Source organism: Mustelus asterias, chromosome 27 (assembly GCF_964213995.1).
Source record: "Mustelus asterias chromosome 27, sMusAst1.hap1.1, whole genome shotgun sequence".
Classification (NCBI taxonomy): domain Eukaryota; kingdom Metazoa; phylum Chordata; class Chondrichthyes; order Carcharhiniformes; family Triakidae; genus Mustelus; species Mustelus asterias.
This window is the reverse complement of record NC_135827.1, coordinates 7,090,064-7,115,825: the sequence shown is the minus strand read 5'-3', so window position 1 is coordinate 7,115,825 and position 25,762 is coordinate 7,090,064. Positions and strand designations below refer to the sequence as shown.

Sequence of the window (25,762 nt, the reverse complement as noted above, 5' to 3'; positions counted from 1 at the left end):
ATCAATTTTCATACAATAGGATTGGTCTGATTTTCTTTCAACATCAAATTCAAATCTTATAGGTTCTTGGTAGCCAAGTGTCTGCTTTAAATTGATTGGGCAAAATTCAAACAACAACACGTTGTCTTTGTCAAGACTACTGCTTGACCTTTTGATACAAATGTTTCAGTCTGGACTTTGGATCTGCTTTGCATTTTAAACCTGCAAACACGGAAACAGCTTTTAAAGGGACCACGCAACGTTTTTTCCCCCTCTAGCATTTTTACAATTTTTCACATCTTTATCAACATCACATTCTAACTTCACAAACTCAACTTTACAACGTAAGATAGACAGGAAAGTAGAGTCAGATGTTGCACAGTTACGTCTAGCGGTAATATTCCATGTTGGGGACAAGAGTTTAAAAAAAACGAGTTACACAAGTGAGTTTCAGATTGAAATAAAGCACTTTAATATCTCAATACATATAAAAGTACAGTATAACACAGCATTTACCATTAAATGGAGGTAGAACTTAACTCAGACCATAAGTGCCCATTATTGAATTTAAACTTGGTCTCTTTCATTAAGAATTTTTAAAATCTAGTGTGGATAGGTAACTGATTAGAAGTTAAAAAGCCATCCCAATTTCTGGTGTTTCTCGATTCCTTCTGTCTACGCTGTACCAGACGTCATGTCAAATTCTCTCTCAGGGGAGGGACACAAGGTCCAAGTCAGTGGTATCTCTGAAGCTCTGCAAATGTTGGCAAACCCTTGGAGGCCCCATATTGCTTCAGTCTTATGGGAAAGAACTCTGGCACAGCCAAGACCTAGCAAATAGTTACCCAAGCTACATGAAGCCCAAATGGCAGGATGCAGGGAGCACCAACACCATTCCCCCACTCACCCCCCCCGCCCCCAACCAACCTCCGCCCCCACACCACCAACCCCCAACTCCACCCATCTTGATACTCAACAGACCTGAAGCAGGAAATCCAAGGTAACAAACAGTCTGTGGAACTCAAGTCACCATCTTCCAGTTACACCAGCAACACACTGAACTACAAGCTTCAGCCAACTACACTACTTCAGTACCATTTAAGGAATGTAAATACATATCCCACATTACCCCATAAACAAGAACCATCATCTCCAGTGGGAAGCCCCAGGAAAATTACCCTCTACCAAATCCATTAATATCCTAAAGGATTAATTTCAAAGATCCCCAATTTTCACCAAATAGTCAAACAAAAAGGAGTTTAATGGACAATCTCAAACCCATAATTGTAATGTTAACTATTTAAAACCTTTATTCAATGAAAACATTGATAAAGTGTGCTTTGTAGCCTTTTGACTCAGATCAAGTGAAAGATTAGGTGTAATGCCTCTTCTAGTCAGCTTAGATCTTGTCCGTCTCTCTTGTGGGGACCATGAATTGGATTCGATCTGATTTTGAATTGTTTTTTGGAGCAAGGAGGTGGATTAAGAGCTTGCCCTGTCCACTCTGCATATTGGTTTTGTTACACAGAAAATAATAACTTTTTTTTTTAAAGGTGGGGTTCCGTTCACATCTGAGTTTTAATGGTGTATAATTGTTTAGCCACTGAGCCAACTGTCCAATAGATGACCATTGCAACAACTTCAGAAGGAAATCGAGGCACCCAGTCATAGAGACAGGTTACTGTAGTATTGTTAAGCAACCACTAGGCTCAAATAATGCGCTTCCAAAGGGTTCCAAAGACATCAATGGGCGAAGGATCGCTACCACACCTGTTTCATCCTCACTTAATTACCTCTGCCTTAAAATTACAATATCCGAATGTGAGCAAAACACATTAGAGTTAAATTCCTTTACTATTTTAGGAAAACTATTCACCAGCATGAGACTGAGAACAAGGAATTTCATACGAGTCTGTTCAGGTGTTCGCAGACAAACAGCCTGGTCTCAAGGCTTTTGATATTAATATCCGGTTCATGAATATGGCTTAATTTCAGAATCACAGAGAAATGCATAGAAGATTCCAGTTACAATTCGACTCACTAAACTCAAACCCATTTATTGTTGAAAAAGGGACATTGTTACTGAAGCTTCTCATGCACTCATCAGGACATTCGCAAGAATACAACAAGCAAAATCAACAAATTTATATTGTTTGAGAAGAGAATGCTGATTGGTTGCTAAGTGGACTCTGCTCAAAATATAAACCCATTGATTTCTTTTGCACTGCATTCTTGCGAATGGTCCTGATGAGTGCAAGAGGAAAAACTTCGACAACAATGTCTCTTTTTTCAGCAATACTCAACCTCTGCACTAAAACAACCAAACCCACTTGTTAAAATTCAATTTTTTTCAACCAAGGGAAAAGGACTAACCCCCTCTCTGCAGATTATCAAAAACATACCATGTCAATAAAGGAGCCGACATGGCTGATTCAACATTACATCTCCAGAAGTACGGCCAGTCGTTATTACCACTGGTGTCAAACGCTGTGCCATGTGAACAAGTGTGATATGTGCTTATGCAATCTATGAATGGACCATGTTGTAAATGCCGGAGTTCACACAGGATGGCTCCTAAGACTTGAAGAATACAGAAATCAAGAATGAGGGAAAATAAATATTGTGCAATTAAAGCAAAGTTCAAGAAAAGGAAATACTGCAAAATTGGTTTTCTGATATGGTGGAAATTTGCCTTGTGCATAAAGAGAGAGAGGAGGAAGCAGGAATGTACACATCACAGCTAAAGGAAAGAGAAACTGCAAAATAGGCAGATGGTGGTTGATATTGCTTTGGGGTCAGACACGTGAGTGGTAATCTGAGAGAGATGGTTCTGTTTTATCAAATCCTGTTAACATGTTAGCGATACGGAGAAACTATTTCTACCAATGGGAGAATCAACGGGAGGGAAAGAGGCCCCAGTCTAATAAATTAGAGCCAGCCCATTGAAGCAAAATCAGGAATCACATCATTAAACTAATGATAGTAGAAATTTGGAATTCTCTCAGCCAAAGGGCTGTGGGTGGCAGGAATCAATGAGCACTTTGAAGACTGATTATCAGGCAAGAGTATCAAGTGGAATTCTGCTAAAACAGATAAATGGAGTGGAGGTGTAAATCAGCCATGATCTAAATTGGCACAGTAAGAAGTCTCACAACACCAGGTTAAAGTCCAACAGGTTTATTTGGTAGCACAAGCTTTCGGAGCAGCAGCGCTGTGACACTTCTTACTGTGCCCACCCCACTCCAATGCCAGCATCTCCACATCATGATCTAATTGAACAGCGGACTGGGACCAAGAGGCTGAATGACCTTCTCCTATTCCTAATGTTTCCAAGGCCAATTAGCAAGAGGTTGGGAAAAGATTGCACCTCCAGCACCAGGTAGCTTGTGTCACTCCGGGACAGGTTATGAGGTTTGCAAGAAAATTTGCAGCAAAGTGCAAGAATTGTGGAAGACTCTTCACCCAAAGTCTGCTACACTGCGATGTGGAGGAGAAAGCCTTGATCAGGGCAAAGCCTGCACGGTGTCCTGGTGGTAAACAAATTCCTGTCAATGCCAACATGACTAGGAACACAAGCTACAGCTCCTCGCATCACAAAATGTTTAATGAAAGATTAAACATCTACCAGTAAATTGAGGCCAAAACCTAGATGACATTGGATATTTGTACAAGGTGGATCAAAAAATGACAATGTTTAGCTGGAAAGTAGCATAGTCAGTTGTACCCGCTCTGATCATGATCTTCGAGCTAATAAATTGGTGTTTCTTCTTCCAAATACTACGCTTTTAATAAATGCAGGAATTATTCCAAATAGTAAGTGCTGGCAAAATTTTTTAGCTCAAAACATTGGCAACCATCAACGCCAGGATACAGCTGAAGATGAAACTTCATGGGGAACAATGAACAATTTAAAGAAAGCCTGGGGCTTGGGGAAAACAAAACTATTCAAAAAGGTTGTGGCTCCCACTGTGATCCACAAGGTGGCAATCCCAACGCCTTCACAGCCAAATAGCACTGAAGATAACACCAACAACAAGGTGCCATTTGAAGCTCATGACTTACAAAGAAAAAGTGTTCCGAAATCCTGCTGTGAATGCACTGGAACAGCCAAATGCAGCAACGGCAAATGGAACTGTCATGGCCGCAGGAAAGAGTCAAGATGACAGTCCAGAGGCCGAGGAGTCCGAAGACAGTGATGGAATCCAAACAAGGCTTAGTTAGGTTAGCGCATGACATCAAAGGAGCGCTTAGTATACGCAAAGGAATGCAGACATCTCAACCATTAAAGAAATGGAAGCAGCTAATTATCTGGATAAACTATTAGCATTAATCTAAACAAAATTCATTTTACAAAATTAAGAAAAAAATTTAAAACTGTACAGAAATTTTAAAAGAAATTCAGTGATGATTCAGTTTCACTCCTACAATATTTCCACATGGTTGACAAATTTAGAACGGTCTCTAACACACTGATACAAGTGGGTAGAACTGTACTGAATTAGGGGGTCTAACAAACTGACAGAGTAAAAAAGGAAGACCTGGAGATTTAACAGATACAGATCAACGTAGAGAACGGCCCATTGACTATTTTTGCAGGGACAGGGAGTGTACTATATTAAGAGTAAGAAGTCTCATAGCACCCGGTTAAAATCCAACAAGTTTATTTATTTCGGAGTGCTGTTCCTTCATCACCTGATGATGGGGCAGCGCTCTGAAAGCTCGTGATTCCAAATAAACCTGTTGAGCTTTAACCTGGTGTTGTGAGACTTCTTACTGTGCCCACCCCAGTCCAACACCGGCATCTCCACCTCATGGCTATATTAAGAGTGAGAGAGGAACTGAGAGAACTAAGATTCAGATACAGAAATCTTATGTGCAGACGGTAAAAATACAAGTAGGATTCTAGACTTTGAACAGATGAAATGGAACCTGAAAGCCAGGAGGCAATGTTGAGTTATTACAACGCTGCTTTAGCTCCGGCTGGGAGTGTTGCACAGTTTTGGATTCCCCATTATAAGCAGGATATTAAATCTATGGAAAGATACAGTGAAGATTCATGACAATGACAGCAAGAGTAAGTGATGATAGGTTACAAAGACAAAGCTCTTTTCACTGGATGACAGTGAAATGGGAAGCATTTCTGGATTGGAACATCATTGAGCTGAGTTTAGTTTCCTTGTTGATGGTTTTGGTTGAGCTTGGAGGACAATGTGAGGGTCATTACACCAGCAGCCAACAAGACCACCAGGATCAATTTAATCCATAGATTGGTTGGGATCAGTTGGGGAGCAGATGCCTTTTTCATGTGGACAGCCACCTTGTTTTCTCAGCAGCTGATTACTGGGCACTGGTAGAAGCAGGAAGTGCATCTGTAAATCCCATTGTTATGCAACTGACCATCACAAAAAGCAACACAGGAGCACCAACCGTCTGGTTCTTGGTCCTCTCTTGAAATAGAAGCAGCATTAATCAAAAACTCAGATTTGCCCATTGATTAAGATTCTTCTTTTAAGATGCCCCCTTACGTTCAGGAATACCCACTGGGTTAGCAGCTGAAAATCTCGGAACTCTCAGCTGAACCAGACCCAGGTCACAGACAACCACCAGCTTCACTGCAGCATGGAAAACAATGGTCGCTGCCAACTGCAACAAACTTCATATCGGCATTGCCACCACCTGCTAGTCAAATGATTGGTAAAGGGACTGTAGAGGGCTGTAAACCATCGAATAGCTTTTGAACTGTTACTCGCCGAGATCCTTCCTAATGGAATAACTTCTTATTTGCTCAAAGTTGCTTTTCAAGCTAAAAGAGTAAGAGAGGTTCAAAGCAGTTCATAGAATCCCTACAGAGGAGACCATTCGGCCCATCGAGTCTGCACCGACTCTCTAGCAGAGCATCTTACCCAGGCCCTCTGCCCCTGCCTTATCCCCATAACCCCACACATTTACCATGGCTAATCCATCTAACCTACTCATCTTTGGACTGTGGGAGGAAACCGGAGCACCCGGAGGAAACCCACGCAGACACGGGGAGAACGTGTAAACTCCACACAGTCACCCAAGGCTGGAAGTGAACCCGGGTCCCTGGCACTGTGAGGCAGCAGTAATAACCACTGTGAGCAATTTCCCCAAACCATGACGGTTAGTAGCAAATGTTTCAATTGATTGGGAAGCACTCCAGACCACAGATTCGGGATCATCATTAGGAGGAGGAGGCAAATATTGGGGAAAAGAAATCCCCCTCTCTGGGATTCGTGAGATGAAGGGGTTGTCTTGTGAGGATAGGCTGGGCAGATCGGGCCTGTACCTACTGGAGTTTAGGAGAATGAGAGCTGATCTTATTGAACCATCAAGACCTTGAGAGGACTTGAGGGTGGATGCTGAAAGGATGTTTCCCCTTGTGAGAGACACGGGGTTTAAAAATAAGGGGTCTCCCACTTGAGACAGAAGTGAGGTGCAAGTTTTTCTCTCGGAGGATCATTAAAGCCTGGGAAATTCTCTTTCCCAGAGAGCACAGGAGGCTAGGTTATTGAATATTTTTAAGGCAGAGTACAAAGATCCTTGGCTGACAAGGGAGTCAAAGGCTAAAGGAGGTAAATTGGAAAGTAGTAGAACTTGGAAAGTGAAGTTGAGGCTACAATCAGATCAGCCATGATATTATCAAACGGCACAGCAGGCTGAATGCTGCTCTTAATTTGTATATGTTCTTTCATTAGAAGTTGATTAGAACATCGAATGGTTTGACCACAAGTGGCTCATCCATTTAGAAAAGGGAATTAGATGGGGATTTTGAAAAAGATGATGGATGGAATGTGCGGAGAATTGAATTCAAGCAGATAGTATCTGTTGAAAGGTTATGGACCGAGAAGTTGCTGTTCTGTAGAGAAGTGGGATGAGGTGGGTGGTGCTGTACGTGCAATTTGACAACCAGCTCCTGGGTTTGATCACGCCCTGTGCGCACTGGAGGCCAAGCACTTACCAAACAAGAGAGAGAAAAAAGAAAAACTGAGAAAGGCTTTTTGGCTACATTTTAGCCAGACCCCTTTGATTCACTGTGTTGGAATCACCTCACTTACAGACAGCATTCCTTTCCGTTGCTGGAGAGACGGAGCAGCACCATACTCCAGCTCAGTCCGTACACCACAGCGTGGCAGCCCACACAGACATCCCTAGCAGCAAGTCTTCCAAGCCCCTCAGACAAAGGAAATATCGTACAAGTGGCCTCCAGGCTGGACAACGAATACCACAATTAACCAGTGACGTACAACTATCAGGGATTCAACAAACTTAAACACATTGATCAATCTAAAAATTCATAGAATTGACACTGATTCTTTTTTAAACAGAAAACCAATCAGAATGCCCGTGGTCATTAGTGTAGTCTTTGATTTGATACCTTGTGCAGTAAATGTCATCGCATGATTATACACAATCTTTTACCACTCTGCTTTCACTGCTAGGAAAAGGGTATAATGAGGCAAGGCACACACGAAACATCAAATCCATGATCCGCACAGAAGCTGCTATTACACAGAGATGGAACCTTCCCTGAAGTTTGATTTTCCTATGAGGACGTTTATGAGTGTTGGATTCCCATTCTTGCATTCCACTTGAGCAGCCCTGATTAAATCGTCCATTTGATCTTCATTCTCTCGGTTCAATAAAAAGCCTTTACCGCCATATCCCTCAGCAACTGTATGGTAATCTGTGGAGAAGAGATATATGTGAAGGTCCTTGTTCTGCCATGCCCTCATGAGGCATGCCGTAACTGGAGTGAGGGCAGCCTCTACCATGCTGCCCCGATTCCCTGGAAAGAGGCTTGAGCCTTACATTCTCCAATATTCCCTCATTCGAGTGGGAACCTGGAAACAACTGGATACTCCAGAAGCATCTAACCACCTTCAATTGAAGCCAGTAGTGCCAATTATTTCATGGTTTCCTCCCCTTTACTTTGAAGATTAACAATCACACAAGCAGTGGAACAGTGATTAGCACTGTTACCTCACAGTGCCAGGGACCTGGGTTCGGTCACTGTCTGTGTGGAATTTGCACCTTCCCCCATGCATGGGTTTCCTCCCACAGTTTAAAGACGTGCGGGTTAGGTGGATTGGCCATGATAAATTGCCCCCTAGTGTCGGGGAATGACTAGGGTAAAGCATGGGGTTACAAGGATAGGGCCTGGATGGGATTGTGGTCGGTGCAGACTCGATGGGACGAATGGCCTCCTTCTGCATTGTAGGATTCAATCATTCAGAAATAAAAATTGGTGATTTCCAAGTTAACCACCGATCGGACGGCACAGAATGATCATTCTCAACAATCCTCATCTTCTCGTGGTTCAGCTTGCAAACCTATTGCACAACATGGAAGAGTTCAGGTGCTATTCCTTGAACTGTGCCCTGTTAGCTGACCCACCGCAGGGATGGTGTAGGGCTGCTACAACTGGCCTCAATTTCACACACTCAGAACACAGACAAGGTTCCCATTGCATCCGTCCACTCACTCCCGCTTTGGGTGAGCGAGTGTGTGTAGGACATAGCAAAGAGAAGAAAGCTAAGATGCGATGCTCTCCAGAGTAGAACAGTCTGCCGACACTGTTTAAACTCGCATGGAGAATGGGTATTTGTGTGGCACCCACGCTCATGGTGATCACCTATGGAATTGGATCCCAGTATCAGTGAGTGGCAGAGGAGCAAAGTTAAAAGGCGCAGGCAAGTTTTCACTTTTCATTCTTGGCCAGTTGCACATCGGTCAGCAATTAAAAAGCTGCAGACTATTAAAAAGCTACTTGCTTTTCACATGCAGTTGTACATGATACGAATCAAACTCCATCTCTCTCACCCATCCCAGTCTTGTTATCAATACTGCAAAAAGGGGTGGGGGCAAGCCTGTCAAGATGGAGAAGGTATATTTCTCAGTTGTGTATTTGCACAGTTGACGATCTAGCCGTGTACCTGTGTATGCCAGGCCACAGGCCACGTTGCTGCCCAGCAATGGAACCTGCTCTCGGGAAATCTGGCTCCAGCCGGCATCATTGCCGACCAAGGCAATCACAGGAGTCTGAAAAAACACACAAGGTAAATAACTGTACACACCCCAAAGCAAACAGCTCTTTCAGATGAATCTACAAATGTTAAGATTAATAGCAGTTTATCCATATTAAATAAAGTTCGAAGTTTGTGCCAGACCTACAGCAATGTCACTGCCACTTAACTGCTCTCTGAAATGACACAGCAAGTCACCCCTTTATATTCAGCAAAGTGGGTCACCACTTTCACAAGGACAATTAGGGATAGGCAATAAATGCTGGCCTAGCCAGGAGTGGCCACATATTTGGGCTGAAGACAGGAGATACAGACAGTAACACAGGGTGCTAGGGGAAGAGCTACAGTGAGATATTATGTGGGAACAGGATTAACATCAGTAAAGATACAGACAGCATCAGTTATCCAAACATTTAAGTTAACCACGTTGCTTCTTTAATAAGAAGATTGAAGAAATAGCAGAACAAGTTCCTTTATTTCTAAACAACATTAGTAAATTAAAGCACATCCTACACTGGCTGGTCCATTCACAACTCCACACATGGAGAGTTCATGATCTTAGCCACATGCCTGTTTGGCAGCACAAACGGATCTGGAGTGTCCGCACAGGTAGAGAGGCACAATAACAATTTGTAGTAAAAATTTGCCAAGGGATTTCAAAGGAGTGACAGCAGAGGAAAAAACATTTGGGACCAAGCCCAAGGATGAAACATTAGACCCAATCCTCACAAGAACTGGTTCCAGAGAGTCACAATCGTACAGTTTGGGAGCAGGATGGACCACTATTCACTGCCCTGGAGACAAGATAAGGCACAGAAAACTAATGCTAGAAAAGCAACGGTGGAAAGGGATAGCTTATAAAGTGGCAGCACTGTGGGTGTACTTACACCACACAGACTGCAGCGGTCCAGTATGTTGGCTCACAAGGTCATTTAGATATGGTCAATAAATGCTGGCCTAGGGCAACACGGTGGCACAGTGATTAGTAGGTTTGTGGACGACACAAAGGTTGGTGGATTTGTGGACAGCAACGAGGGCCAGAGGATACAACAGGATATAGATCAGTTGGGGACTTGGGCGGAGAGATGGCAGATGGAGTTTAATCCGGACAAATGTGAGGTAATGCATTTTGGAAGGTCTAATACAGATAGGAAATATACAATAAATGGCAGAACCCTTAGAGTATTGATAGGCAGAGGGATCTGGGTGTACAGGTACACAGGTCACTGAAAGTGGCAATGCAGGTGGAGAAGGTAGTCAAGAAGGCATACGGCATGCTTGCCTTCATCAGCCGGGGTATTGAGTTTAAAAATTGACAAGTCATGTTGCAGCTTTATAGAACCTTAGTTAGGCCGCACTTGGAATATAGTGTTCAATTCTGGTCGCCGCACTACCAGAAGGATGTGGAGGCTTTGGAGGGGGTACAGAAAAGATTTACCAGGATGTTGCCTGGGATGGAGGGCATTAGCTATGAGGAGAGGTTGGAGAAACTTAGTTTGTTCGCACTGGAACGATGGAGGTTGAGGGGCGACCTGATGGAAATCTACAAGATTATGAGAGGCATGGACAGAGTGGATAGTCAGAGCTTTTTCCCAGGGTGGAAGAGTCAATTACTAGGGGGCACAGGTTTAAGGTGAGAGAGGCAAGGTTTAAAGGAGATGCACGAGGCAGATGTTTTTTGTACAGAGAGTAGTGGGTGCCTGGAACTCGTTGCTGGGAGAGGTGGTGGAAGGGAATACGGTAGTGACTTTTAAGGGGCGTCTTGACAAATACATGAATAGGATGGGAATAGAGGGATATGGTCCCCGGAAGGGTTGGGGGTTTTAGTTCATTCGGGCAGCATGGTCGGTGCAGGCTTGGATGGCTGAAGGGTCTGTTCCTGTAATTTTCTTTGTTCTTTAGTACTGCTGCCGCAGAGCGCCAGGGACCCGGGTTTGATTCTTGGCTTGGATCACTGTGTGTGTGGAGTCTGCACGGTCTCCCCATGTCTATGTGGGTTTCTGCCGGGTGCTCCGGTTTCCTCCCACAGTCTAAAAGACGTGCTGGTTAGGTGCATTGGCCATGCTAAATTCTCCCTTAGTGTGGCGACTAGGGGATTTTCACTGTAACTTCATTGCAGTGTTAATGTAAGCCTACTTGTGACACTAATAAATACACTTTAAACTTTAGCCAGTGACACCCACATCCAATGAATAAATTGTAATAAAGCATTGGGTTTGAACATCCCAATTACTGTAGAAGTTGTCATCTCCTGGCTGCACCGTACACTTGTCACAACAACAAAAACAAACAACTGAAATGGTAACAAATGCCAATTTGATGGCAGTGGTGTGACACGTACCTTGTGACGTTTGAAAGTGTCAAATTCAGCAATGCTGTAACCAAGGGAACCATCTCCATAAACAATCCAAACCTGGACACAAAATAAAACACAAGGATTCTGATCTCGGTCATGATTTTCACCGTGCGGTAAAAAAACACGCTTATTTTTAAAAGTCCATATTTTTTAATTCATGATCGATGCTTGTGACGTAAGTCAGTGCTGGGAATGGAACCATGTTCCTCTTGTACTCTTATTCTGTTACCCAGCAATCTCAAGCCAGCAACAAGAGGTCAGATGTACAGCAAAAGGTGCTCCACATCCCGCCAATCACCCAGGGTTGCTCATGCAGCCACCTGAGTTAGCACCACGTTAGACCCCGTTAGCTCCAAATAATTTATGCCGCAGGAAAGGGCAACGGGACATCTGCACTTTTGCTGAGCAGCAGGACCAAGTCTACCCTTCAGCAACTGAAGGAAGTAGAATGAACGAGTCAAATCAGGTTCAGAAGGGGAAAATAAATAGAATGAAGGAAAAATTAGATACGAGACACCAAACGGCAAAGGAGGTGCAAGAAAAGCTAAAAATGAAGTAACCTCTTGGGAAACGACTGCCTGCAAAATGAGCAACTCCACCATTTACTTTCTGGGCTGGAGAAGGTTGTATCGCATCAGGACTAAAAAAAACACTTCATTAACTATTATATATTTGAGTGGTTGCACGATTGCTTTAAGAGCTAATCACGTGATTTGATGGCAATGTAATTGGGGTGCGACACAGGCTTCTGTTTTACTTTTATTTTCTACTCTGCGCAGGCAACAAACGGCTCCTACAATAAATCTGTTATTTTAAATCTACGTGTGCAAGCCGCATCTTTTTCCTTAAAACCTACAATCCCTAACAGAGCTAGGACATTACATTACCAAAGCCCTTACACTGATTTTCTGCAGAGGGTTTAATTTGTGGCTGAACATGAATGCAGCGACATTTTTGGCAGTCACAGGGAGATTACTGGCAAGTTCCTGTTGAATGGTGCAAATACTCCAGCAATTTGGATCTCATAACATAACTCTCCCTTGCTATAAAATACCAGATTCTTTTTAATACACTAATAACATTATGTACTGTGAATTTGCTATTAGCTTCCCAACATCTCTTGATCCTGACCTTAAGAAGTTGAACCCCCACCTATGCCATAGTTGCCAATTCCAGTAATAATTTCACTGAATGAACTTACCAAGCTGAAAGCAGTTCAATACATTTTAATATTTAAAAAATGGTTAAGATGGAGGAGAAAGGTCACAGAATAAAGTTGTTGAACTCAGTGTTGAGTCCTGAGGGCTGTAACGGAAGATGAGGGGTTTGTTCATCCAGTTTGCACTAGGCTTCACAGGAGCATTTTTTAAAATCTCAACCATTTTTTTGATCCAATGCAAAAGCCCTCCCTCCCCCACTGGGCCATTTGTCATTTGTTCTCAAGTTTTGTTTTCACCCAACACTGACCTTTATTCTCCCATTAACACCTCTCCATTGCAATCTCTTAGCTCTCACCAATCACTGACCTTCTATACTGTTCCACCCCTCTTATACAATGCATAATCCAACACATTTCTCCCTCACTTTAGCTCTGAAGAGTCACGTAGACTTCAATTGTTAACTGTTTTCTCGCTTCTCGGCCTTTTGGCTAAGATCAAGTGTAGTATGGTCGGCAGCCCATGGTCGGCCGCACTTGGTTGAGGTCATTAGGTTACACTGAAGCTTCATATGTTTCATATGAAGCAATTTTTTAAAGCGGCATCTCGGCCTTTTGGCTAAGATGCAAATGAGCTCAAGTCTTGGAGGAGGAACCTCCCCCTTCTCCAATCAGCTTGGCTCATGTAGATCAGGCCCAAGACAGGGTAGAGGGTTGCATACCCTGTCTTGTCAGCCTGGATCTGAAATGTCTCAACTTGTTGAGACTCTGAATTGGATTTGATTTGATTGAATTGGAAAAGTATTTTAAAAAATAGTTAACTGTTTTCTTTCCCTACAGATGCTGCCAGACCTGCTGAGATTTTGTTTCAGATCCCAACACCCGCAGTATTTTACATTTATTATAGTAGAGTGTTCAGGCTTTCCAACAGATCATTTCCCGGGACACATACTTCATCCCTTTGCTGAAATCTCAACACTGAGCAAAGCCTCATCTCAACAGTCAGGCTGGATGTGAACCAGATCCGAGGGGTGAAAAGCCTGAAGCAGACATGCAGAATCAATACGGCAAGCTGGCACAGTGGTTATCACTGCTGCCTCAGAGTGCCAGCGACCCGGGTTCAATTCCCGGGTTGGGTCACTGTCTGTGTGGAGTCTGCACGTTCTCCCCATGTCTGTGTGGGTTTCCTCCGGGTGCTCTGGTTTTGTCCCACAGTCCAAAGACGGGTTAGGTTGATTGGCCGTGCTAAATTGCCACTTAATGTCAGGGGGACTACAGGGTAAATATGTGGGGCTACACGGATAGGGGCTGGCTGGGATGGTGATCTGTGCAGACGCAATGGGCCAAAGGCCTCCTTCTGCACTGTAGGGATTCTATGGAGGCACCAGTGAGTTAAGACTGACTCTCAGGCTCTCAAGGCAACCAAATTTTTTAACAAAGCATTTAAATAATTTGATGAAATCTTTAGTAAGTGTTACAACGCCCGCTCTTCTTTCTAAAGGTACACATTCATAAGTCAGAGCAATCCAGCTTTCAGCACATAATGCTAGATAAAATATACTGACCTGTGACTCTGGCCTGCAAAGCTTGGCTCCAAGTGCAAACCCGCCACCCACTCCGAGTGTCCCAAAAGCTCCTGGGAACAGAAAGATCAGGGAGGTGAACAATCTGTTAGAAATGCAGGCACTGTTTATAAACAGATTAGAAAACACAAAATTGATGGAAGTCTTAAGTAAGTGTACAGACTGGGTCACTGTGGGGAGGAGGGAGGGAGGGGGGCAATGTGACTCAGTTTCTTTTCTGGGTTCAAACCTCACACCACGATTTGGATTAGCAACATAGGGCATCACTCCAGTGCAACACTGAAAGAGTGCTGCTATTCTTACGCCCTCCTTACCTGTTCCAGTGAAAGTTAAGCTGTAATGCGAATAAGATTTAAGGGTTAGATCTAATGGACCAAATCCCTTTGTCACTGCATTTCTACCTAGCAACTTAAATGCAATAGCATTTCCAACTCTGTTACTATTCTGTTCTCAAAGTCATCAAGTAGCCAAAGGTTATTCCACAGGCAATTTAGTAGCAGTAATAAAGCTGCATATAAAGTCCCACCCACTGCCCGTGGCATAATCTTGCAATTCAGATCCTCCTAGTTCAAAACAAAAAAGTTGTTTTAAAAAAGAAATAATCTCAAGCAGAATTTATTTTTATAATTATCACCCTGAACGTAGCAGGGCCATGCACGCCGTAGCTGGACCTTCCTGCCCCACCTGTCAGACAACCTGTGGAACAGCAGCAACAAGTCTAACTCCTTTCAAAGAACAAAGAACAGTACAGCACAGGAAACAGGCCCTTCGGCCCTCCAAGCCTGTGCCGCTCATTGGTCCAACTAGAACATTCGTTTGTATCCCTCCATTCCCAGGCTGCTCATGTGACTATCCAGGTAAGTCTTAAACGATGCCAGCGTGTCTGCCTCCACCACCCTACTTGGCAGTGCATTCCAGGCCCCCACCACTCGGTGTAAAAAATGTCCCTCTGATATCTGAGTTATACCTCGCCCCTCTCACCTTGAGCGACCCCTCGTGATCGTCACCTCCAATCTGGGAAAAAGCTTCCCACTGTTCACCCTATCTATACCCTTCATAATTTTGTACACCTCTATTAGGTCTCCCCTCATTCTCCATCTTTCCAGGGAGAAAAAGCCCAGTTTACCCAATCTCTCCTCATAGCTAAGCCCCTCCATACCAGGCAACATCCTGGTAAACCTTCTCTGCACTCTCTCTAAAGTCTCCATGTCCTTCTGGTAGTGCGGCGACCAGAACTGGACGCAGTACTCCAAATGTGGCCTAACCAGTGTTCTATACAGCTGTAACATCAGACTCCAGCTTTTATACTCTATACCCCGTCCTATAAAAGGCAAGCATACCATATGCCTTCTTCACCACCTTCTCCACCTGTGCTGCCACCTTCAAGGATTTGTGGACTTGCACACCTAGGTCCCTCTGTGTTTTTATGCTCTTGATGGCTCTGCCACTTATTGTATAACTCCCCCCTACATTAGTTCTTCCAAAATGCATCACTTTGCATTTATCTGGATTAAATTCCATCTGCCATTTCTCTGCCCAATTTTCCAGTCTATCTATATCCTGCTGTATTGTCCGACAATGTTCATCGCTATCCGCAAGTCCAGCTATCCTCGTGTCATCCGCAAACTTGCTGATAACACCAGTTACACCTTCTTCCAAATCATTTATATATATCACAAATAGCAGAGGTCCCAGTACAGGGCCCTGCGGAACACTACTGGTCACAGACCTCCAGCCGGAAAAAGACCCTTCGACTGCTACCCTCTGTCTCCTGTGGCCTTTCATTCAATAGCATTATATTGTGTGTTATGGACTATACCACCATTGATGTTAACCATGCCCTCCCCTCTTAGCCTGATCGGATATATTAGGGCTGATAATCTGAGGTGGAGAGATTATAAACCCTAATATGTTAAGATTAAAGAACGGTGCTTTAAAATTTCTCCTCAGCCAACAAGTTGCAGCTTCAAACTCCAGATGCTGGAGCAGATAATATAGGCATAGACTTCAGTGCACTATCGAGGGAGTGCTGCATTGTCCCAGAGTGCTGATTTTCAGACAAGGCATTCAACCACATCTCGATGTGCTTGTGAAAGATCTTTGGGCACTGTCTGAACAGCACAGTGATATCTTGGTAATCTGGTCAATATTTGTTTTCCCTCAGCTCACACTGCCGAAAGCAGATTATCTGATCATTCAGTTGTGTGTGTGGGGCCTTGCTGTATCCAAATTGACATCCTCATTTGCCCAGTAACAGTGAGTTCACAAGTAATTCATTGATTGCAAGGCATTTTGAGGTGCTCTGAGGGTGTGATAAGATGCTAAATTGTATAATTCATTGCAAATTTGACTTCTGACAAAGATCAAGTTTCAGCTTTGGAATTGTATACATATCCCTCCTCCCCCGCTTCCACCTCTCCAGAGGTGGCAACTTACTGGTACCCCATCCAACTATCCAAGTAAAGCGACTTACAGGACGATTGTTAACTAGTTATTTAACCACTGACAGGAAATCACAGCTGAACTCTAGCCAGTTCTTACCAATGTCCATTTTGCAACAGGCATCTCTGGATGATCACCCCATTCCCCTTTATAACGTGGGGTGGCACGGTGGCACAGTAGTTAGCACTGCTGCTTCACAGTGCCAGGGACCCAGCTTCAATTCCGGCCTTGGGCCACTGTCTGTGCGGAGTTTGCACATTCTCCCCGTGTCTGCGTGGGTTTCCTCCTGGTGCTCCCACAGTCCAAAGATGTGCAGTTTAGGCTGATTGGCCATGCTAAGTTGACCCCAATGTCAGGGTGATTAGCAGGGTAAATACGTGGGTTTATGGGAATAGGGCCTGTGTGGGATTGTTGTCACTGCAGACTTGATGGGCCGAATGGGCACCTTCTGCACTATGATTTGATGAATTCTGTTTGCACTGACCAGGATCGAGCCATCGGAGAGGACCACGAGGTTTGAGGATATAGGCAGCGCTGCCCACAAAGTCACCCCCATCCGCCACGATTATGCTGTCCTCCTCCATCAAATGCTCAACGCGATGCAGAACCTTCAGTGGATTCAGGTGTTTCGCCACTTCTTCCTCCGCCTTTTCACTGAAAGATGATAAATGAATATTCAATTTCAGAAACGGTGCCCTCTCAATAGCTCAGACCTGCCGACGTCCACTTCAATGACCCACATCCCCAATTTAAAACCCTGAAATATTGCCCGTCATCAATAGTTAACACCCTCACCTCGGCTATCATTTTTAAAATTTGTTTACAGACTGTTGCCCCGAGAAGGTAATGAGCAGACTTCTTGAACCGCTCTGTCCACACATGTAGGTACACAGGAAGGGACATACACCCAGTTAGGAAGGGAATTCCAGGATTTCTGAACTCGTGAGTTCCAGTAGGATTACTGAGCAATACTGAGGGAGAGCTGCACTGTCCATAGTGTGACTTTTTGGATGGATCATTTTAAATGCCATGACCACTAACCAAAGAGCAGGATGTTTTCTGAGTGCCCTGGCCAATGACCCTCTCTCAGCTGACACGGTCTGATACAAAGTGCTTGGTATATCATCCGTGGAATTCTGCATTTTTCTACATCAGTGATTGTAGCTCAAAATTAAACCTTACATTAATCACGCAAATTCCCGAGAATATGATCAGGTGATTCATAAACAATCATTTTTAGGACTAGGGAAAGACTGTTAGATCCCACAACTCAGCAACCCTGAATCACTGCACTCTTCAGAAAAGCAAACAGTTTATTGAACGATTTGTACAATCTGCTTCATGACCTGATAACTCAGTCAAGTCCCCCCCCCCCCCCCCCATTGGGCAAGAAAACAATTCCTGAATTCCCTTCTTACTGCAAGCTTAACACTTAACTCTCACCTCCTGTTGTTTAAACCCTCCACCATACTTGATACTGTACTGCATTATTGCAAAGTTTCTTTACACCTCTAAATTTAACGCTGGCATTTAAGTCTTCAACAATGCAACTAAAGGCTATTTAAACCCACAATAACAGTTCTAATCCTTTTCTTCTAAGCCTGGTCTACTCCCTCTTAAAGGCGTCGACCCCTTGAAGATAAGTGCTTCTCCAGATCTACTAACTGGATTGAAAATTACGACTTGTGTGGTGAGCCTCCACAGCAACTGATCCGTCTATTTGACCTTTGGGTCATCCCAGTACCATCCTGTCCTATCCCATCAGAAATATGGGGGTCTTGCTGCAATTGTACAAGGTACTGGTGAGGCCGCAACTAGAGTACTGTGTGCAGTTTTGGTCCCCTTGTTTGCGAAAGGATATATTGGCCTTGGAGGGAGTAGAGAGAAGGTTCACCAGGTTGATACCAGAGATGAGGGGGTTAGCTTATGAGGAGAGATTGAGCAGATTAGGTTTGTACTCGTTGGAGTTTAGAAGCTGAGGGGAGATCTTATAGAGACATATAAGATAATGAAGGGGCTGGATAGGGTAGAGACAGAGAGATTCTTTCCACTTAGAAAGGAAGCAAGAACTAGAGGGCACAGCCTCAAAATAAGGGGGAGTCAGTTTAGAACAGAGTTGAGGAGGAACTTCTTCTCTCAGAGGGTAGTGAATCTCTGGCATTCTCTGTCCATTGAAGCAGTGGAGGCTACCTCGTTAAATATGTTTAAGACACAAGTAGATAGCTTTCTGATCAATAAGGGAATTAAGGGTTTTGGTGAGCAGGCGGGTAAGTGGAACTAAACCACTATCAGAGCAGCCATGATCTTATTGAATGGCGGGGCAGGCTCGAGGGGCTACATAGAAACATAGAAACAAACATAGAAACATAGAAACCCTACAGTGCAGAAGGAGGCCATTCGGCCCATTGAGTCTGCACCGACCACAATCCCACCCAGGCCCTACCCCCACATATTTACCCGCTAATCCCTCCAACCTACGCATCTCAGGACTCTAAGGGGCAATTTTTAACCTGGCCAATCAACCTAACCTGCACATCTTTGGACTGTGGGAGGAAACCAGAGCACCCGGAGGAAACCCACGCAGACACGAGGAGAATGTGCAAACTCCACACAGACAGTGACCCGAGCCGGGAATCGAACCCGGGACCCTGGAGCTGTGAAGCAGCAGTGCTAACCACTGTGCTACTGTGCCGCCCCATGGCCTACTCCTATTTCTTATGTACTTAAATGTATTCCCCGGAGGGCTCCATAGCTATTACTTGGGATTGGGGTCCTCAGCTGCTTCTTCTCTCAGACTCCAGCCGACCAGGCTACTTACAACGTGCTTACTGCCTCCAACACGGAGATCAGCTAACCTCACACAGACATAGGCTGGAATTTTCCAGCTCTGCCCACCAGCAGGATCTTCCAGTCCCACCGAAGTCCATGGACTTTTGGCAGGCTTGCTGCATTTTCCGGCCCCACTGCCGGGGCAGGGCTGGAACATTCCAGACATAGACACAGGGATAGGCCATTAGCCCCGTCAAAGCTCCTTTGCTATTCAATTAGATCACAGCTGATCTGCACCTCAAATTCAACATTCCTGGGTCCCCTTAAATAAGAAAAATCTAACCTCAGTTTGAAAATTCCAACTGCTCCAGCATCAACCACCATTTAATTTCTAGTATCCTTTACATGAAGAGCATTGTCTGACTGCACTACTGATATGGCCTGGCTGTATTTTCAAACGCGCCCCCTTGTTCTCTATTCCCCGACCCCACCTTTGCCAACAGACAAAATAGTTATTTTGAATTTATCCTACGAACACCTTTTAGTGTGTTTTAAACACCTCAATAAAGATCACCCCTCAATGTTCTATCCTCAGGATACAAACCAAGTTTGTACAATGTGTTCTCACTATTTAATCTCAGAGATCAAAGCTGGGTTATTTAGTTAGGTATTCACTGGATAAATAACAGTCCTCAGAGGTCCTTTCATTAAAATCTTAGTAGAGAACAATGTGACAAATGGGAATAAAATTCCAACAAGATTTTTAAGTATGAGGGTGCTTTCCCCCCAATGGTTCAATAGGCAAATCCACAGAAATTATAAAACAGAAATAGGCCATTTATCTCAACTAGCCTCTGACAGTATTTACTCTCAGAGTAAGCAGTCACAGAATTGTTACGGCTCAGAAGGAGGCCATTTGGCCCATCATGTCTGCACCGGCTCCCCAAATGAGCACAATGATCACTTTTTCTGAAATGGCAACAGAACCAACAGGGACATGAGGGAAAAACTCATGAGGGCAGCACAGTGGTTAGCACTGCAGCCTCACAGCACCAGAAACCTGGATTCAATTCCGATCCTGGGTGACTGCTGCCTCACAGCGCCAGGGACCTGGGTTCAATTCCGGCCTTGGGCGACTTACAGTGTGGAGCTTGCACGTTTTCCCCATGTCTGCGTGGGTTTCCTCCGGGTGCTCCAGTTTCCTTCCACAGTCCAAAGATGTGAAAGTTAATGGATTTGCCATGCTAAATTGTTCATTTGTGCCCAAAGATGTATAGATGAGGCAGGGGGGAGGAGAGAGAGAGAGAGAGAGACAAGAATTTGCAGGGTAAATGGGGATAGGGGATTTTTGGGGATAGGGCCTGGGTGGGATGCTTTGTCGGAGAGTCAGTGCAGACTCGATGGGCTGAATGGCCTCCTTCTGCACTGCAGGGATTCTATGAATTCTATTCTATGAATGAAAAAAACTTCTTAGACTGTATGTGTCACAGAGGAAGATTCAATCGTGCTTTTGTAAAGGGAATTAAGCAAGTACCAGAAAAGAAAAAAAGGAATGGCCATGAGGAAAGAGCTGTGGATCGAGGCTAGCTAATTTGTTCTGGCAAAAAATTGGCATGGGCCGAATGGCCTCTTGCTGACCCGAAAGCCTTCATCCAACCATTCCAATTAATCTTAGATATTCACAGTGACTGCCTCAATCACTTACCCTGAATTTCTTCACAACTCAAGTTTATCTTGTTCCATATCAATCTTACATTTAATTTCATCCATCATTCAAAATACATCAAATTGCTGGGAATAGTTAGCCCTCTCTATCCTATCACAACTTAAAACACGTTCATCATCTTGTCCAGTAATCTGCATTGTTCAAATAAAAAGCAGCGCTTTAGTTTAGGTTAATCGTGTTCAAGTTCCCTTTTCTTTTCATACTCCTACCTGTTAGCCTTCTCCTTTTTAATATCTCCCTCCTTCAGGCACCGCGTCCAGTCGCTGGGAGCCTGGTAACCCTTTAGCCCCTCTGCCAACTGAACTAAAAAGGAACCAGGGTCACCTGAGAGAAACAAGGACACAGCATTCAGATACACTGCAAGCAGAGTTACAACTAAACAAGTCAGATATCATAATATTTCAGAATACGGTGACGGGACTGGGTCAAGAGAGAGAGAGAGAGAGATAGAGAGAAAGAGAGATAGAGAGAAAGAGAGAAAGAGCGCACATGCAAGAGGCCAGACTTAACAACTCCGTGTGTAGTCTCAGAGATCAAAGTTCAGAGACTAGGCCGTGACGTGCCAGGTTTATAGGGGTTCAGTGCTACCGTGGGCTGTGGGAAGCTAACACCGAGTTCTCAAATGGAGACAATGACCACTTACCTCGCACAGCAAGTGTTGGCTTCCAGAACATGTCCGAGTTTTTCAGCAGCTGTGAACGATTACGGTTTACAGCAACTATCTGGCTCCGTCTGCTGAGAACACGTCCATAGGACAGGCGGAAATCACACACTGTACCTGTTGGGCAAAAAAAGGAGACCATCAGACTGGGGGTGGTAAGGGGGGGGGGGGGGGCGAAGAAACAGCTGTGATCAACAACCCCACAGGAGTAGGACAGGGCCACACAGAAGCTCAGCTGACAACAGATGTGATTAAGGGCAGAATTTTACTGCAGTTAAAGTTCCTCACTCTTCCTGACTGCGCATTTCATTAAATACAAACTACTCCACATTCAGTCTATCATAATTGCCAGGCAGGGCACAAGTGTTGCCGAGCTCAGTGCTGCTGCCTGAGAATGACCCGCAGACACAGAGGAGGAGAAATGCAACCCACTTGTTTTTTCAAATAACTGCAATTAGCACATGATTGGTACTGCCTTTGCAGAATGCAACCTGCGCTAATTAACTCATTCTCTGACATCTTCAAACAGAACAAGAGTGGATTAACTGAACATTTCAAAAATCTGAGGCTGTTATAGCTCTTGGGGTGAAGGGGATAGAAGGATATTTCTTTTGGGGGGGGGGTGGCGGAAGGGGAGGTGGGATCAAGCTATTAGGATGATCAGCCATAATCATAATGAATGGTGGAGCAGGCTCAAAAGGGCCGAATGGCCTACGCCTGCTCCTATTTACTATGTGATGATTTAGACAACAGTTATTAAGGGATATGGAGTCAAGAAACGTAGATGGAGACAAGATACAAATCAGGCATGAGATAATGGAATGCTGAGACGAGCTCAGGGGGCTGAACAGCCAATGCCCGTTCCTGCAATTTTTCCCCCATGAAAAGGTTAGAGGGAAAAAACAACTTTATTTTGAATAACATCAAAAAGACTGAGACCAGTCCAATCCACGGTTCATCGTCATGCCCAGTGAATCCGCTCTATCAGCACTGGTACAACATGCTGGAAAGATGGGACAGCTGCCACTCACACGGCACAGTCACATACAAAAGCAACAAGTTGGAGCATTTCAGAGATCTTGACAACAAATGCCAGTAGGCATTGAACAGAGGAGAATGGCAGCACAGTCTATTTCCGAGCACTTAATGAAACGACACATGTACACAGAAAGGCTGCTGCCATTGCAATTAATTACAGCATTTCACGATGAATTGAGAAATGTGATAAAGCCCTCAACAAATGGAAGTCTTTTTGATTCAGCTTTAAAAACACTGTGGGGGCACCTGGGACAATTCGGTTAAAGGCCTCCCATTTCTGTCTGATCAGGATCTCACTGACCTGCCAGTATCACCAGGTCGGCCTCCTTCAAAGCATCCCTCCGGTTCTGTCGGATGTGAATGGGGCTGTCCCTTCCCAGCATTCCTCGAGCCATGCCTCCCAGGAAGCACGGGATAGCCAGAGATTCCAGAGCTGCCCTAGATGGAAAATGTTTAGAATATCAGGTACATTACTGGGCCACTATCACTATAGACCATGAGTGGTGTTTCATCCAACTGCAGGATTGCATGGAATCAATGCAAAAACTAAGATAGTGCTTTTTCCTCTTTCCCATCCCGACTTTGGTAAGTGTTCTAAAATCGATTTGCTGTCGATATGGAAACACTACCCAATCGCATGAAATAATAGAAATCATACAAACCCTACAGTACAGAGAGAGGCCATTTGGCCCATCGAGTCTGCACCGACCACAATCCCACCCAGGCCCTACCCCCATATCCCTACACATTTACCCGCTAACTCCTCTAACCTACGCATCTCAGGACACGAAGGGGCAATTTTAGCATGGCCAATCAACCTAACCCACACATCTTTGGACTGTGGGAGGAAACCGGAGCACCCGGAGGAAACCCACGCAGACACGAGGAGAATGTGCAAACTCCACACAGACAGTGACCCATGCCGGGAATTGAACCCAGGTCCCTGGAGCTGTGAAGCAGCAGTGCTAGCCACTGTGCTACCGTGCCGTTTACAGATCACCATGACTGTATGTATGCATGGTGATCTGTAAACAGTCAGTGCTTAAAGCTTCGTGCTAGATTGGGCCAAACTGGAGCAGTTTTGTGTTACAGATTTATGCTCTTAGGACGCAGATTAAAAATGTTCCTAAACTAATTTCACACAGGACTGGTGAGGCTCACACCCAACCTTGTGTAAATGAAGTCTGTGCAATGCTGAGTTTGCCATCTCTCCTGCTTCTGTAATCATTACATACCTACTCTTTTAAATTTCCCTAATCTAACACACTTCACTATCTCCACCTCAAAAGTCTCTCAAAACCCCTTTTTAACCATTCCTCCAGCGCCCCCCCCCCCTCCCCACAATTACTGTGACAATAGGGGGAGACGGTAGCTTGGTGGTAACATTGCTGAATAAGTAATTCAGAGGTCAAGGCTAGTGCTCTCAGGACATGGGTTCAAATCCCAGCATGGCAACTGGTGGAGTTTAAATTCGATAAATAAATCTGGAACATGAAGCCAGCTTTAATGTTGGTAACTATGACAACTATCATCGACTGTCATAAAAAAACATCCATTTAACTGATATCCTTCAGGGAAGGCAATCTGCTGTCCTGACCTGCTCCGGCCTACATGCGACTCCAGACGCACAGCAATGTGGCTGGCTCGTAAGCATCCTCTGAAATGACCTAGCAAACCACTCAGTCCAAGAGTAATTAGGAATAGGGAGCAAATGCTGCTCTTGCCATGGAAGAAAACATTTTTAAAAGGATTAACTGGGTTCCAAGCCACCTTTCCTGTAAAGTGGAGATACCTTTCTTTCCACAAGGAATGTCATCTCTCAAAATGCAAATTCTGACTTTAATGACCAATAAAGAGACTTCCAGGCATATTTGGCCCCAGATGCTCATGCCACGTGCTGCTCAGAGGAACATCCCACACTTGCACAATAGCAAAACTTGGCTGCAACTTAAAACACCACTCTCACCAAGGTCGCACACACTTAAGGTTTCAAACTGAGTCACAAGTTTTGATAAAGCAGGGGCAGAGGGCTAGGCCTGCCCATGGACATCAGTAACTTACCGGACATTGTCCACGGGTGTAGGTGGGAGCGTTGCTTGGCTGCCCAGAAGGATGACTGGTTTTTTAGCCCTGCTCACCATCTCCACACAGCACTGCACCTAAAGCAACAAGAATTAAATCTTCAGAAATCATTCCACAAACATTGCACACAAAATACTAATTTTGTGATACCAAATGGAAAGTGCATGCTCAATGCCCAAATCAGTTAATGCACTAAGTAGCTGAGTTAGAAAGACATGCAAAAATTAGATCATGTCTGTACTAAGTTAGTCGATCTCCGTAATAGTGCTCATAAGATTGCTTCAATTAGTCTCAGCACCCTTCAGCTGTGGGAGGGCAGGGAAGAACGACCCTGTTCTTAATCATTATTCAGTAAGCACTGCTGAGCCTATAGGTGTCGGGTATGGGCACCACTGGGCACACACCCAACAGGGTATGAGGTCTTCCATAGTCGAATAACCCCGCACCAAGTCAATGGTTAAACATGAGTGGCTTGGCAGCTATGGAACACAACAATCGGGCAGGTTGAATGGTGGGGGGGTTTGGAAATGGAAATCAGCAAAGATTTCTGTTGGAGAAAGGTTAAAAAGGTTGTTTTTGTAAGAATACTGCTGAGCATGCCTTTTTAAAATAACGACACGAGCAACATTTGCTACGGCTTTTGTCAACAGGTTTGAAAATTGAATGGCAGGATCAGAGCTCGTGAACTGCAATATCTGATGCAGAAACGTAGAGAAGTGTTTGACTGACTGTGGGAACCTTCTAGTTCCTGTGACGCATTAGCTGTTGATTCATTTATTACAGTGAGGCCCATTCACTGTTTATCGTGTGTTTTTGTTTGCGTCTGCAGTGAGGTGGTGTGGTGTCTGCGGCTGTTTGTGAGGCATGCCCTCTCTCTCCTTCAGTTTCAGCTGGTGTGACAATCGTGGAAACTCAGCTAAGTGGAT

The 25,762-nt window shown here is 44.5% G+C and overlaps 1 protein-coding gene across 1 annotated transcript in view; it reads right to left on the bottom strand.

The window, feature by feature from the left end:
- Positions 1 to 436: 436 nt before the first annotated feature.
- The window catches only part of ilvbl (ilvB (bacterial acetolactate synthase)-like), a 52,857-nt gene continuing 27,531 nt past the window's right edge, over positions 437 to 25,762 (bottom strand). Inside the window, exons 7-15 of the mRNA XM_078198822.1 lie at positions 24,816 to 24,913; positions 23,056 to 23,192; positions 21,699 to 21,833; positions 21,265 to 21,379; positions 17,045 to 17,214; positions 14,101 to 14,171; positions 11,365 to 11,436; positions 8,934 to 9,039; positions 437 to 7,684 (exon numbers count right to left, since the gene is read on the bottom strand). Coding sequence (XP_078054948.1) covers positions 7,506 to 7,684; positions 8,934 to 9,039; positions 11,365 to 11,436; positions 14,101 to 14,171; positions 17,045 to 17,214; positions 21,265 to 21,379; positions 21,699 to 21,833; positions 23,056 to 23,192; positions 24,816 to 24,913 — 1,083 coding nt within the window. The 3' untranslated portion in view covers positions 437 to 7,505. The remainder of the gene's footprint in view (positions 7,685 to 8,933; positions 9,040 to 11,364; positions 11,437 to 14,100; positions 14,172 to 17,044; positions 17,215 to 21,264; positions 21,380 to 21,698; positions 21,834 to 23,055; positions 23,193 to 24,815; positions 24,914 to 25,762) is intronic.